Source organism: Crocuta crocuta, unplaced genomic scaffold, assembly GCF_008692635.1.
Source record: "Crocuta crocuta isolate KB4526 unplaced genomic scaffold, BGI_CrCroc_1.0 scaffold167, whole genome shotgun sequence".
NCBI classification, from domain to species: domain Eukaryota; kingdom Metazoa; phylum Chordata; class Mammalia; order Carnivora; family Hyaenidae; genus Crocuta; species Crocuta crocuta.
In genome coordinates this window covers 9374016-9388891 of record NW_027532406.1, presented here as the reverse complement: position 1 = coordinate 9388891, position 14876 = coordinate 9374016, and the positions used below count along the sequence as shown (strand labels likewise).

Here is a 14876-nt window from a genome sequence, read left to right as displayed (position 1 = left end):
GAAAATGCTACACTAGAGAAACAGTTCTACAAACAAAATTAGTGAGACAATGCTGAGGATTGCTCTTCCTTCTGTTCCACCATAATTTATAATCCAGAAAAAGGAATTGCCAGGTAAACTGTGGAAGAGCACAATTAAGCAGAGAGGCAAAGTGAAGGAGTTTTGTAGTGGCGTCCCCTGGATATTGTGCGGGAAGAGAGAATGCAAACTAAGGCATTCAGCTCATATGTCCATGCATATTAAGCCATTTAGCTAGCGTATGGAATGCTTCAGGTTGTCCCAGGGATATAGACAAGGAACTAAATATTGACTCAGCAAGAGCTCAAATGAGAGGTCTAATTAAATTAAATGGTACAAAGGGGAGGCTTGTTTCATAGACTCCAGTATTGCTTAATACACAAAAGAGACCAAATAAAGGTCAAAAAAATATAGTAATAACCAGGCAGATGTATATAGTGAGCTGTAGGGAAGACATGAGCATAAAAATGACCAAAAATTCAAAAGCTATTGTTGGCTCAATTGTGAAAAATGACTGGATGTTGCCAGGACCACAGATAATTAGTGATGCCTTTTAGGTATTCTGGCACTGACACATGCATGAACATGTTAGTTTCATTTTACTTTAGTGACTGGCTGTGTGCAGAAATGCCTTAGGGTAATGCCCTTTGTTTGGAAGAACTTTCCTGAGAACTCAAGTAGGGTAGGTGGAATACATTTGAGCTTTTAAAATGCTGTGTTTCAAGTTCCACTCCAGAAAGGAGTGTCAAAGACCACGCAAATGATTCCAGTGTCCTTGCTTGCCTATGGTGGGCTATTTTGGAACACAACGTGGCCAATATGGGATACCAGGTATGTGAACAGAAGGACAGATAAGGAATGACTCTGATTTCGTCTCTGTGGCCCCCAAAGCCACTAACACTGAATAGTAGGGGTGGCAGAGCCCCTCGTGGATGAGAGAGAGATAGAGGATGGAGGTGGAGGAGAAGGAGAAAGAGACAGATTTTCCTTGTCCTTAAGCTCTCTGAGCCTTAGTTTCTCATTTACAAAATGAGACTTTCTTTAGAGCATTAATAAAATGGAACTTCCCTCAGAGCACTGTTGTGTGCATAAAATAATTAATACATATTAACTATTTAAATGTCTAGTTGTTAAGAGCTCTATAGATTTTAGCTATCATTGTTGTTATCATTACTCTTACTATAATTATCACCGAGGTGAAGAATGAAACCTTGTCCTAGAAAAGTGCCCCATCTCCTCAAAGTGTGAGATATGGATCCTGCATCTGCTCAGTTTTCCATTTCACCCAAGCTTGTGTGCTCCTCTGCTGGGCATCTTTGCATTGCATGCATATGCTTTAGGATCAGAGGCTTGGGTGTAAGATCTTCCCCACCTCCCAACAAGTTTGGGATCTTGGAGAAGTTGTTCAACATGTTTTTCAGTTTCCATATCTATAAAATACTATTAATATTAGCTATCTCATGTCAGCTTTTTTTGGTAAAGATTATGAAAGCAAATGCATTTCAGATATTTAATGCTCAATTTCATATACATACACAGATAAATACATATGTCACACATATGGTTTACATATACAAACTAAAATTACANGGGAGGGGCACTGGCATCTAATGGGTAGAGGCCATGCTAAATATTTACAATGCACAGGATAGCCTCCCCAAATCTAGCCCCAACCCCATATACCAAAGGTGTCAAAAATATGAAGCTCTGGAGTAAACAAAATGTAAAAGTCAATACATAGCATTTACTATTAACAGTTATTTATTTGCTCTTAATATCATTCAGACTTTACTCCAATCAAAATGTGGATTGCATTAATTTTGCAAGGGCAAACACACACACACACACACACACACACACACACACACACAAACACACAGGAACCTTTATCTTGTGAATAAACAAGTATTACTTCATAAACCTACCCCAAGCACAAATTCAGCAAGACCCGTGGAATGAAATCATTACTTTTGCAAATGGCATTCATACTGCCACTGCCTTCACCTTCTTTTCACATCTGTTTTCAGTTCTGCCTTTATCAACACCTTTGGATAAAGGTAGTTGGACACCAGCACTTTGCTGTCCTAGAATCCTTAGCTCCTTGATTTTTTTCTTCCCATTCTTTTTCTTCTGTGATTTTTCTCCCCGTCTTCCAACTGAACTCATGAACATCAGAATGTTTGTATCCAGCTCTGCTCTTTTCCTTCGGCTGCACTTTCCCTGTTGGGGAATTTCACAGCACCCTATAGCTGCCAAGTACATCTTGCTCACTTTCATGGCCTCTCTCTCACTTCTATAAAGTTCTGTGTTTTGAGTTGTTTAGCACACACTAGAATTAATTAATCCCCTTTCTTATTTTCTAAGGACTGAAAACAATTAAGCCAATTCTTTCTTCTAAAGCAGAAAAAAATTTTCCCATTAAGTTTTAAATTCTTTGAATATTTTCCTTTTTAACAATGTGGAGTTGTATGACATACAAATAAAAATATCGCAATTGCTATTAGGAGTAAATTTAATGGAAAAGACTCTCACATCACATTTATATTTTTACCCCCCTCCATTTATTTCCTTCTAAACCTTGTGTGTGTGTGTCTGTGTCTCTGTGTATGTGTGCATGCATGCACACAGATGTCTCAGGCAGATATTTTGTCCTCTCCATCTCTTAATTACACAAAGAGGATCTAATTACACAAAAGAGATCACTGCTATTCTGTAACAGATACCACATTAGCCTTAGTAAAACCATATGAAATCAATCTTATAATTATTGGAAAAAATGTTACTCCATTTTGATACACATCTCACTTTCCTATGACTCTAAAATTAACAGAAAACTCCTAAAGCATCTGATCTCATTCTCACTAATGCATAGTGTGTAAGCAAAATTCTAGAAGCATTCTTTTAACACAAATCAAAACACAACTTGGTATGTCATGTTATAATTTACCAATTGGTGCTTAAACAAAAATTTTGGATAAAAACTAGAAAGGAAAAGGGATAGTAAAGGATGTGAATAAGATCAAGGATTCCAGAAAAAAATGGTAGAATAGGAAACTGTTATCTGACATTATTATATCATCATTTAGAAACTCTGGAGTCAGGTGAAGGCTTGCAACTTCCAGAGAAAGTCTTGGAAAGTACATTATGGTACTTTAAAAGTTTGGTACCTTGGGGCACCTGGGTGGTTCAGTTGTTTGAGCATCCAACTTCAGCTCTCACGGTTGGTGAGTTCAAGCCCCCCATCAAGCTCTGTGCTGACAGCTCAGAGTCTGGAGCCTGTTTTGGATTCTGTGTCTCCCTCTGTCTCTGCCCCTCCCCCCACTCATGCTCTGTCTCCCTCTGTCTCAAAAATAAACTATATTTTTTAAAAAAAAGTCTGGCACCTTTAATAACCCCTGTCATTTTTCTCCTTTTTTCTTCCTTTTAGAAGACAGATGTGAAAAATTAGGACATTCAAAAGCAACCACATCTACAGGAAAAATTAGAAAGTTACTGCATATGCCCAGTGGAAGACACAGGCTCAAAAAAGACTTGAGTAGACGTCCAGTATTCTCTTCAGGTTGATTCTTGGCACAAAGATAGCCTATAGTAATTAAAAAGCAAAACAACTTCCCCCCAACATATCCACAAATCAAAACAAAAATAAAGCAAATAAATAAGCCAGCAAACTTTAGAGAAGGAAGAAAATCTTATTTCCAGAGTTACCAGATTATCATATTCAAACGATCAGTTTTTAACAAAAAAAAGTGTATATCATATAAAGAAAATAAATGTATGTTCCATTCAAGGGAAAAAATATGTATATACCAATAGAAATGATCCCTGGCAAAAGCATAAAGGCAGATCTACTAGACAAAGATTATAAAACAATTGTCTTAAAGTTGCTCTAAGAACTAAAGGAAGATGTGAAGAAAGTCAAGTAAATGAGGTATGAACACATTGGAAATATCAGTAAAGAGATAGGAGACCTAAAAAGAAGCCAAAAATAAATTCTAGAGTTGAAAAATAACTAAAAGAATAATTCACTAGAGAGGTTAAAAGGCCAAATTAAGCAGGCAAAAGAAAGAATTTGTGGACTTAAAGACGGGGGGAAAAAAAAGGAACAAGTCCAAGGAATAGGCAGAAAAATGGCTGAAGAAAAATGACTAGAGCCTGAAGGACTTGTGGGATATAACTGAGCCAACAACACATCTGTTGTGAGAATCCCAAATAGAGAAAGAGGCAGAAATAATATCTAAATAAATAATAGCTGAAAATTTCATAAATTTGATGAAAGCCATGTATATTAACATCCAAAAAGCTTAATAAACTTCCAAGCCTTATGCCCTCAAGAAGACTCAAGCCAATCAAGGGGTGCCTGGGTGGCTTACTCGGTTAAGCGTCCGACTTTCGCTTAGTTCATGATCTCGCGGTTCGCGGGTTCGAGCCCTGCATCTGGCTCTGTGCTGACTGCCAGGTCAGAGCCTGGAGCCTGTTTCAGTCTGTGACTCCCTCTCTCTCTGACCCTCCCCTGCTCACGCTGTCTCTCTCTCTCTCCTAAGAAATAAATAAAACATTTAAAAAAAAAAAAAAGAAGACTCAAGGAATCAAGACACATTATAATCAAACTGCTGAAAGCCAAAGACAAAAGAATTTGAAGCCAAAAAAAGGGAAGAAACTTATCACTTAAAGGCAAACCTCAATTAGTAATCAGCAGCTTTACCATCAGAAATTTTGAAGGCCAGAGGGTAGTGAGATAATATATTCAAGGTGGTAAAAGAAAAACTGTCCATCAAGAGCACTATACCCAACAAAATTTTCCTTCAAAAGTGAAAGAGAAATTGAGATTTCCAGCTAAACAAAAGCTAAGAGAGTCCATCACCCCTAGGCCTGTCCTAAAAGAAATGCTAAAGGGAGTCCTGTAAGTTGAAATGAAAAGACATTAGACAGTAACTCAAAGTTGTATGAAGAAATAAAGATATCAGTAAAGGTAAAAACATGGGTCATTATAAAAGCTGGTATTGGGGGAGGGGGCAAGATGGCAGAGAAGTAAGGAGCTCCGTACATGCACTCGCGCCCATACATCACACGGAAAAGATCTGAAGCCATTGCAAACCTTACAAAACCTGAGAGATTGGGAGAAAAAGGACGCAGAATCCACTGAGAGAGCCTTCTAACGTGAGTGCGAACTGGGGAAGATAAAATCGGGCCGGGATCGGAGATTCCAGGGTGGGAGGTGATTCCCCCTCTACCCTCTACGGGGAGTGAGAGGGGGAAAGGAGAGAGTCCGAAACAGAAAAACCTCCGCTCGGTGCACAGAAAGACCGTACTTGCCAAATACCTGCACACCAGGTCCCCTCGCGCCAACTGGTCCTGGGCGGGGCTGAGCACACAAACTGCATCTTTGTGCTGGCTCCTGTTGGCTGGACTTCAGAGTGGCGGGGCACCTGCCGCCATTGTCCTCCCGGGCGGCTTGGGCTCCTGAAAGAGCCGCGCGGACCCCGGACGTCCGCGCTCCTGGCTGGCTGGAACTCTGGAGGGAAGGCAAAGTGCTAAAAACTGGGAGAATTCTCCGCGAGTTTGTGTTTCAGGTGACGAGACATAGAGGGACCCGGTTTTCCTCACTCCAGCGGGCTCGGGCTCAGAGCACCCGGCAGGCAAGCCCCCGCCCATGCGCGCCAGCCTGACCCAGAGAAGGAAGCAGCGATTCTGACTCCACCCCCAGAGCGAGGTGGGAGGCCTGGAATTGCCCGGAAGGGGTTGCCTGGGAAGTTCTGTCTAAGGCAATTTCAGGGGGCGCGCGGACTGAGATTTGGAGATTGGAACTGGCCTGGGTTGAAGAGTGCAACCAACTTTGGCTGCGCCCCCAGTACGGGGAGTTTACACGCCCAAAAAAGCGAGGTGCAGCGCTTGGTTCAAGAAGGGACTGGAGCACCGTCACTCTCCTCCCCACAACCGCCAAGGCAGAGCTCCCGCCTGAGGCGTTGGATCACACGGCGCCCATCCCTGCTTGAGAGCTGCCCTCCTCCCTTTTTCTTTTTTTATATCCTTCTTTTCTTCTTCTTTCTCTTTTCTCTCTTTTTTTCCCAGAGCACTGACCTGATTAACTCTGGTCGTAGGCTTGCTTAAACAATCACAACAAGTCCATTCTGTAGATGTAAATTCTATACCTACCGACATTTTCATCTCTTTCTCTCAGGAGTAACTAGACTATATAGTTTCTCTGGATAACACGAACATCCTTCTCTCACCTATCCAACAATATTCTACCCTTTAGCTATTTGAAAAAAGCTTCTTATCCCTTCTACCTGTTCATTCTATTTCCAATTTTGCCTCATCCCCGTCCTGTCTTTTCTCTCTTTCTCTATGCTCTTCAACCAACATNCGAAATAAGTCAGGCAGAGAAGGACAAATATCATATGTTTGCACATATAGGAGGATTAGGAGGAACTTAACTGAGGAACAAGGGGGAGAAGAAGGGGGGAAATGGTGGGGGAAAGGGAGAGAGGCAAACCATGAGAGACTCTTGAATGCTGACAAAAACTGAGGACTGATGGATGTGGGGGGGCGATGGGCATGGAGGAGGACACTTCGGATGAGCACTGGTTGTTATGTGGAAACTAATTTGACAACAAACTATTTTTAAAAAAAAAAAAAGCTGGTATTATTGTAACATTGGTGTGGAAGTCCATATATTGTTTCTACATGATTTAAGAAGCTAATACATTTCTAAGGAACAATTGTTAATCTAAAAGTTAATATAAATGTAATTTTTTTTAACTCCACATTTTGTGTTCTACATAATCTTAGATACTAATGCATTAAAATTTTATTTGTTTATGTTTTGTAGACACACAATATATGAAGATGTAATTTTGTGACACTGACAATTGAAAGGGGGTGGAGGGTAGAGTTGTTAAAGGAATAGCATTTGTGTATGTTGTTGAAGTTTGGCTAGACTAAATTTAAGTTAGAATATTACAACTTTAGGCTGTTAAATGTACTCTCCATAGTAATCACAAAGAAAACAGCTGAAGAATATACAAAACAGAAATGAGAAAGAAATGTGCTATTCACTATAAACAAGATAGTCTAAAATCTTAGTTGAAAGAGACCATAGACCTCAGTTAATCCCAAACTTTAGTTTTATTGATAGATGAAGAAACAGACTCAAAGGGACTGATGTCTGAATTACAACGTGGGCCTTCTAATTTGGAGTCTGCTATTTTACCCTATTACCTCATGTTAGTTTCTCATGTTGAAGCTGAAGAGCGTGTTCTGGTCAGGCTTAAGAATCTGACATGATTAGGGGCGCCTTGATAGCTTAGTCGGTTAAGCATCCGACTTTCGCTTAGGTCATGATCTCGCGGTTCGTGGGTTCGAGCCCCGCGTCAGGCTCTGTGCTGACTTCCAGCTCAGAGCCTGGAGCCTGCTTCAGATTCTGTGTCTCCCTCTCTCTCTGACCCTCCCCTGCTCATGCTCTCTCTCTCTCTCCTAGAAATAAATAAAACATTTTTAAAAAATTAAAAAAAAAGAATCTGGCATGATTAAATCACCAGTATTATCAATTAGTATTGTGTTGCATTCAGTGTTTTCATATATCTCTCAATTAAAACCACTCCTTATCTCTTGATACCTGTAGCAACCACCCCAGCTGAATGTATCCATTCCAGCCCCTGTCATTTTGCTAGTGAACCTACTAAAAGGCCATTGGGCTTACTTTTAGTAGCAATAAAGTGAAGAACACGAGATCTAGATTCTGGTCCTGGCTTTGCCGTTAGCTATCTTCATGAACAAAGGCAGGTCTTTGAAAATCCTTGACCTATTTGTTTAGAGAGTACTCTGAGTTAGATGGTTATAACATGAATAGATTATTTCCTAGATTCCTTCAAGTGCTATTATACCTGGATGAATAGCACAAGCAGAAGCCTCAAGAGAATCTAATCCATTGTGACACTAGATTACCTAGAAACCAAGAGGATTTCTGAGTCTACGTCACTACAGTATAATATAAAAGAACATAATGCCCCCATACTTTTGCTGGTTTTTAAATATATTATTTGAACTACTAAGATCTATCATTTCATTTGCCTCCTACCTAGCATTAAAAACAAACAAAAAATACTCTAGAGAATTAAATGTACTGGCAAAGTGTCTTCTTTCTTCTTTTTACTTTTTCTCCTTGGCCTTCATCACTTTCCTCTCCCCTTCATTTCTTGCATCTCTCCCCATTCCATTTGATATATCTCCCAGCTCTTTTAAAAATCACTGAATACTTCAGTTAATTTTCCAAATCTTTTACTTTTCCCAATTTTCCTGATGACTACCAATGATTGCAGGAGGTTGAGAAAGCTCATTAACTAATTCCCTTAATGTCTTAACGTGGCAAGCACATTAACCTACTAAGTCGTTCTGTACTCAATTGCCTGAGTTCTGTAGGCCCTAGTGGCTCTTTTGGTCAATAGCTGTATTGTTGCTTTTCTCTATCATTCCTAATTGAGTGCACACTGCCCCTTGATTTCTGCTACAGCTGAATTGCAGTCACTTGGCAAATTTTCAGTCTTGCTGATCTTTCCCCCTTGACTGATTAGTTTTATTTATTTATCCAATTTTTAAAATTGTGGCTTTGGCACACCTGCCTCAGGGTAAGGGAGCACAATTAAACACATTAAAGGAAATACAACAAAATGTGGAAATTACATAATTAATCAGTTTTAAGTAGTGTAAAAGAATTGTTGGCCTGAAAACATAACATTTGGGGAAAGCGTAGTTTTAACTGTTTAGAACCATTTTAATATTTTCTTCTGAATTTTCTTTTTTGCTAAAATAAAACTGTGGATAGAACACTCAAATTAATCTTAACAGTCAACTCGTCCTCCCATTTTATCAAAATATGGGATCCATCAGCAAGAAGATCCATTCATCTGAACCTGAATGTGTTTATGCTTATATCTGCATTAATCTTAAGATTAATCTTTCTTTTCTATATATACAACCTAGAATATAAAAATATTTACTTCTTTATTATGAGACTCCTTTCATAAAGTACAATTGCTTCTCCCACTTGGCACCATGCATAAGGACACTAGAGGAACAATTGATGGAAAATTTATGGGAATGCCCTTCGGTAACCCAGGTACATTTTAATCTTCTTAGAGTTCTATTTTTACTGTATTACTAAACTGGTACATTAATAGTCAAGTGGCTATGGAAACTAACCTGCAATAGCATATTTAATTAGACAGTTTTGTCATGTTCTGCTATCATTTTTTAAATTAAATTTTTATATACTCCCACTTTCATTGGGAGAGGATAGCCACTGAAGGCCATGTTGGTTTCATTTTCATGTGATTGAAGGGTAAACCGAAGCTGAGTCAGGTTCCATAATCCAGACAGAACAATGTCTGGCATACGGTATCTCTAATTACTACCTCAAATCACTGCTGTTAAATTATTTTCTTGTTCAAGAAATATTGAAAGGTGTTTAAAGACATGGACATCTTTACTTTTTAAAGATTGAATACAACATTCTTTCTACAACATACTGAACACTTACTTTAGTTTATTGTAGAAGCTTTCTAAATGGACTTCCTTCTGGCAAGAAGGACATTTCCCCAGAACCTACAAATGGGTCTGTGCTTGTCTGACAGTAACCAAAATTTCTGGACTCACATCTGCCCAACAGTCGTGGCACCAAATTTACTGAACAGCTGTGCACAGACCCACCCCACATCTGTCAGAGCATTCCTGGAAAAGCTCTGCACTCAGAACAAACCCCCACACTCCCCAGGGTGGAGGGACTGTTCCAGGATGGACTAGAGGCTAAAAGAAATTGAACCTGGGGTGCCTGGGTGGTTCAGTGGATTCAGTGGCGGACTCTTGATCTCAGCTCAGGTAATGATCTCAAGGTCATGAGATCAGTCCCCTCGTCTGGCTGAGTGCAAAGCCTGCTTAATTCTCTCTCTCTCTCCTTCTCTCTCTGCCCCTCCTTAGCTCACTTTCTCTCTCTCTCTCTGCCTAAAATAAAAAAAATAATAAAATAAATTGAAGCTAAACTCTTCATCAAGTGTCCAGGGTGGCCTTGGGTAGGCCTGAAGATTCTAGGGCTATTCTTTTGTGGGGTCTCACCTATAAGCTACACCTGTGCTACACAGATTGCAGTCTTGAGGACCCACAGATTTTGGGCAGCTGGGCTTCCATTCAAGCCCTGTTGTCCCCAGACAAGGAGAGCATCAGCTGCCTTCTCTCAGACACTGGGATTCTTTCACCACACAGAGTTCCCATCGCCTCAGTACCCTGATCTTCCTGTCTGTTCTGGACTGGGTTTCTGCATCTTGAGACCCATCTCCATCTGCTCCACACACCATGATAGTTCTGGAGAAGGAGGGGTTGGGGTGGTGGTGGTGGGGAAGAGGTTTCTACCTGAGCCTCCTCGCTTAAGGGTGTTTCCTCTGCCCGAGGCTTTTCTGAGGCCTTCCCTACCTCCATTCGCCGCAGAAGTGCCATTGCAGGTTTTCTTATTTTGCCTCTTTGAGGCTGCATCACTTCTATTCTCTTGGACTATGTTAAAAAATCATTCTGTGAGGCACCTGTGTGGCTCATTCAGTTAAGTATCTGACTCTTGACTACTGCTCAGGTAGTGATCTCAGGGTTCATGAATTCAAGCCCGGCTTTGGGCTTCTGTACTGACAATGTGGAGCCTGAGTGGGATTCTCTCTCTCTCTCTCTCTCTCTCTCTCTCTCTCGCTCTCGCTCTCGCTCTCGCTCTCGCTCTGTCTCTTGGCCCATTTCCAGTATACATGCTCTTGCTCTCTCTCTCTCTTTCTCTGCATCTCAAGGCAAATAAATAAACTTTAAAACATAAATTAAAAATCATTCCTAAATACTCCTCTATCTTCCAGCCCCTTGTCTTTCCATTACCACCCTGTAAAAAAGGGTTCATTTCCAAATACACAGATTTGCTTATGCTTATCTCAAACTTAAAAATTTCCAATTATTCCCAATTGCCTTCAGGGTAAGGTTAAAATGTTATAAGTGACCCTTTTTAAGTGGCCCGTATTTTGTTCGCAGCTTCTCTTCCATTCCCCACCCTGATACACACACCAACAGTGCCAAGAACAAGTATTTCCAATCACATCAGGCTGTTGGCTATTTCCATAGACTCCTTCTCTTTCTCTCTTTCTATATTTTTTGTTTCAGCTGTGCCTTCAACCTTGAATGCTCTTCCTCTCCCTCTCCATGAGTATACACTTGCTTATTCATTGAGGCCTAAATTAAAGTCAAGCCAGGTGTGCAGCTTTCTCTTGCCCACCTGCCACCTCAGTGAAGTTTATTATTCCCTCACTTCCTACCATATGCTTTTGTGCGTACCGCTATCATACAGCTTATTATATTGTCTTAGAGTCATTTTTGTATATATACATATATTTTGTATATTAACTTTGCATGCATTTAATCATCTTAAAGGAGGCATCCTGTATTCATCTTTCTTTCCCCCAGATGTTCTATAACACAGAACACAGTGATGCTCAAATCATAGTTGGGGTTTTGGATGACCTACACTTTGCTTCCTTCTAAATAAAACACATAATTTCAGAATAACTGCTTGCAGATAGATGTAAGAATAATCGGAAAATAATTTTAACTAAATGGTCTATTATGAGAATGATCTTCACATTTCTTTATGCCCTGGATTCATCTTCTTTATCCTAAACCCTAACACCCCAGACCCAGAAATCACTCTACCTACTTCCTTTTAATCAAATATATTTTCTACAAGTAATGTTTCATGAACCTGATTTTGAAATGCAAAATTTATTTAGTGAACTTTTGATAATCTAGTTTTGAATAACAGGTTTCTGTAATTTTTAATGAGTGTGTCTGCTTTGGAATCGTGCTTTTTACTTTCCAAAAGATTTCAGAGAAAAAGGACAACATAAATTAGAGCTTCCTCTCAATTTAAAAAGGAAAGATGACAAGACAAGAAGTAGGGTCACTGAGAGATTAAAGCAAGTATTCCTCGGCACATGTAAATGGAATGTATTTAAAAAGCTTTCCAGGATCTACCTGAAAGCAGATGGCGGTAAGGTATATAAAAGGGGGCATGAAATGTTTCTTTTGTTCAGATTTATCTTTTCTAAATGCAAATTATGGACAAAATGATGACAAAATGCTTTTGGATTGGCAATCCTATTCCTTATTTTATGTAATGATTCGGCTTTTAAATTGTAAATCATGGATTATAAACTTGTGCCTACTCTATGGGAAAATATGGGTAAATTTGTGAATTTGAATCATCGTACCAAACTGGAAATACAAACTCATTTGTACATATGGAGGAAGTTATATTTTGAAAGTACAATTAACAGTAACATATTTTAACAGTATTTTTTGGTGAAAGTTTAGCTTCAACAACCTGCAGAAGTGGTAATGAGAAAATAAAAATTCGTATGGATTTAGGGTTTTTGAATGATGGTGAACAGGTGGCTGTGTGAAATAGACAAAAGTAAATGGAAGAAAGACTTAGATCTACAAATAAATAATATTTTACACGTTAAAGTAGTATAATGTTAAATGAGAAAATGAAGACAATGTCTAATAATCCAAAGTAAAGATACAATATTTCAAAATGTGTATATATGTATATACACATATATGTGTATATATGCATTTATATGCATGTAAGGTATTCATACACCCACATCGGTTTCTGTGTATATAGACTGTGACTACTTAAAATACATTTTTTTTGAAAAGAGTCAGGGCACTAATATTGCACAGGTTGTATTGGTTTGTGTCTTTACAAAACGGTAACATCAAGTAAATGAAATATTTTTTATCTCTAATAATTACTAGACATAATTTCCAAATTATTCACTTTTAATCAGTGTGCTTGTAATCAGTGTCATCATAGATTTCAGGCTGTACCCCTGAATAGAAAAGACATAAGCCTTTGAAGGTAAACTCCAGTTCTGACATTTGTTAGTATGACCTCAGGGAAGTTTTCAACTTTTCTGAATGTCATTTTTTTCCAATGTTAGTGAGAATAAAACAAGCAAAATAAATAATCTCTCTGGCATGCTATTGTGAGGGTCAAATAAAATAAAATATAGGCAAGAGCTAGGTAGTCAATAAAAATGAGTTCCCTGCCTTCTACACTTGATGGTAACCTTTTGCTTTTGTTTTTGCAATCATGTTCTTTTAAAACATATTGGTTCACGGAGGGAAAGTCCAATGACAGGCCTTAAAAGTCTTAGAATTACAAATTTATAATATGCTGTTATCATTTGTCCTCATGAATATAAGTTCCTAGAACGTTCATGATGCTTCACTTTAACTTAAATTTACAATCTTGGTCCATGTCCTTCTTAAAGTCACTGATAACTGAATCTAATAGAGATATCAAATATTATTTTATTACCATACCCACTCTAGAGAAATGATCTACTGTTATTAAAAGATGAGTAGAAAAGTTAGACATTATTTCTAACATGGTCATTTTTATAGTGGTTTTAAACTCAGGGTCACCAAAGAATTTATGAAAGTTTTCCCAAATCTATTTATGTTCTATCATGCTCCACTTCTACAATTACATATAGAAATAACAGTTTTCAAGGCCTGAAAATCTATATTATAGAAATAAAAAATGGGAAAATAAATACCAATTAATAGTAATAAAGCCATTTTTCATTGATTTGCAAATCCATAGGCATTTAGTTTATAAAAATTATAGGATTCAATTCAGAGTTCCATCTGCACATTTTATGAAGCCAGAAAACCATGCTTTAAATTAATATCTATTTCTTTTCCCAGTGGCTTACAAATCCTGATTTATTCTAAAATATGTAAATAAGGACAAGTTACTGACATAGCATTTCTGTAGTTGAATTCTTTGCTAATTTAATTTCATGCAATTATAATACTCCAATTGCATTTATTCTCACCTACATGGACTTAAAAGATTTGGTGAGGTGAGGAGAGGTATAGCTGTTTTGTTTTAAGCATCATCTATATATGATAAAATAGCCAGGCACTACTCACAGCCGACATGATGAGCTCTCCTCCTAGGTTCTGGATCTCAGCTTTAACTTGACTACATATCTTCAGTTGGTGAGAGTAAAACTTAATCTGTTCCAGGTAGGCCAACAAATCTTGTTTGCATGATGGATCTGGACACTAAATATGCATAAAAGATAAAAATGGAAACAACAAAATAAATAAGAAAATAAGATTGAATAAATACTGACTTTGAGGTACCTCATAAGGCAGCAATATTATTGTCATTGAGCCTCATCTCTCAGCCCACGCCCATGTAGTTTCTGATATACTTCCACCATTAGAAGAGTTTATTCATGTTTCAACCTTAATTACTTCAGCATAGACAAAGGAAATAATAGTAAAGGAATTTTCAGACTTGAAAAGGTACATAAAATAATTGCCTTTAATTTATGATAGGGTTAGAAGTCTTCACGTTGCATTTTAGGCAAATCTAAAGAAATATTTTAAATGCAATTATTTCTTTCACTTAGAGTTACTATTATTAGAATATTTCTTGGGACCTATTTTTCTGCATTGTCTGTCCTTTCTTATTTGTAAGAGCATGAAAAACACCCACAACAAACCGTATATTATCTTCTGTTACTTTCATCATTGCACATTACACAGATGAAATCATTTGCACCTTAGGTTAACAGTCATGGATCTACCTTGAGCCAAGAAATAAACAGCATACATGTTTTAGAAATATATTAAGACTCTTTACCAAACATGGTCTCCTATACTATAATATCATCCATAAGGAACTTTCTGGAGGAAGGCTTTCAACAAAACACGGTAAGTATCTATGGTCAGGTTTAAATCTTTCAGCTTTTTCTTCTATG

The 14876-nt window shown here is 38.2% G+C and overlaps 1 protein-coding gene across 1 annotated transcript in view; it reads right to left on the bottom strand.

Annotated features, from left to right (window-relative positions):
• Positions 1-14876, bottom strand: part of CTNNA3 (catenin alpha 3) — a 1601461-nt gene that overhangs the window by 47121 nt on the left and 1539464 nt on the right. Inside the window, exon 17 of the mRNA XM_077778723.1 lies at positions 14038-14172. Coding sequence (XP_077634849.1) covers positions 14038-14172 — 135 coding nt within the window. The remainder of the gene's footprint in view (positions 1-14037; positions 14173-14876) is intronic.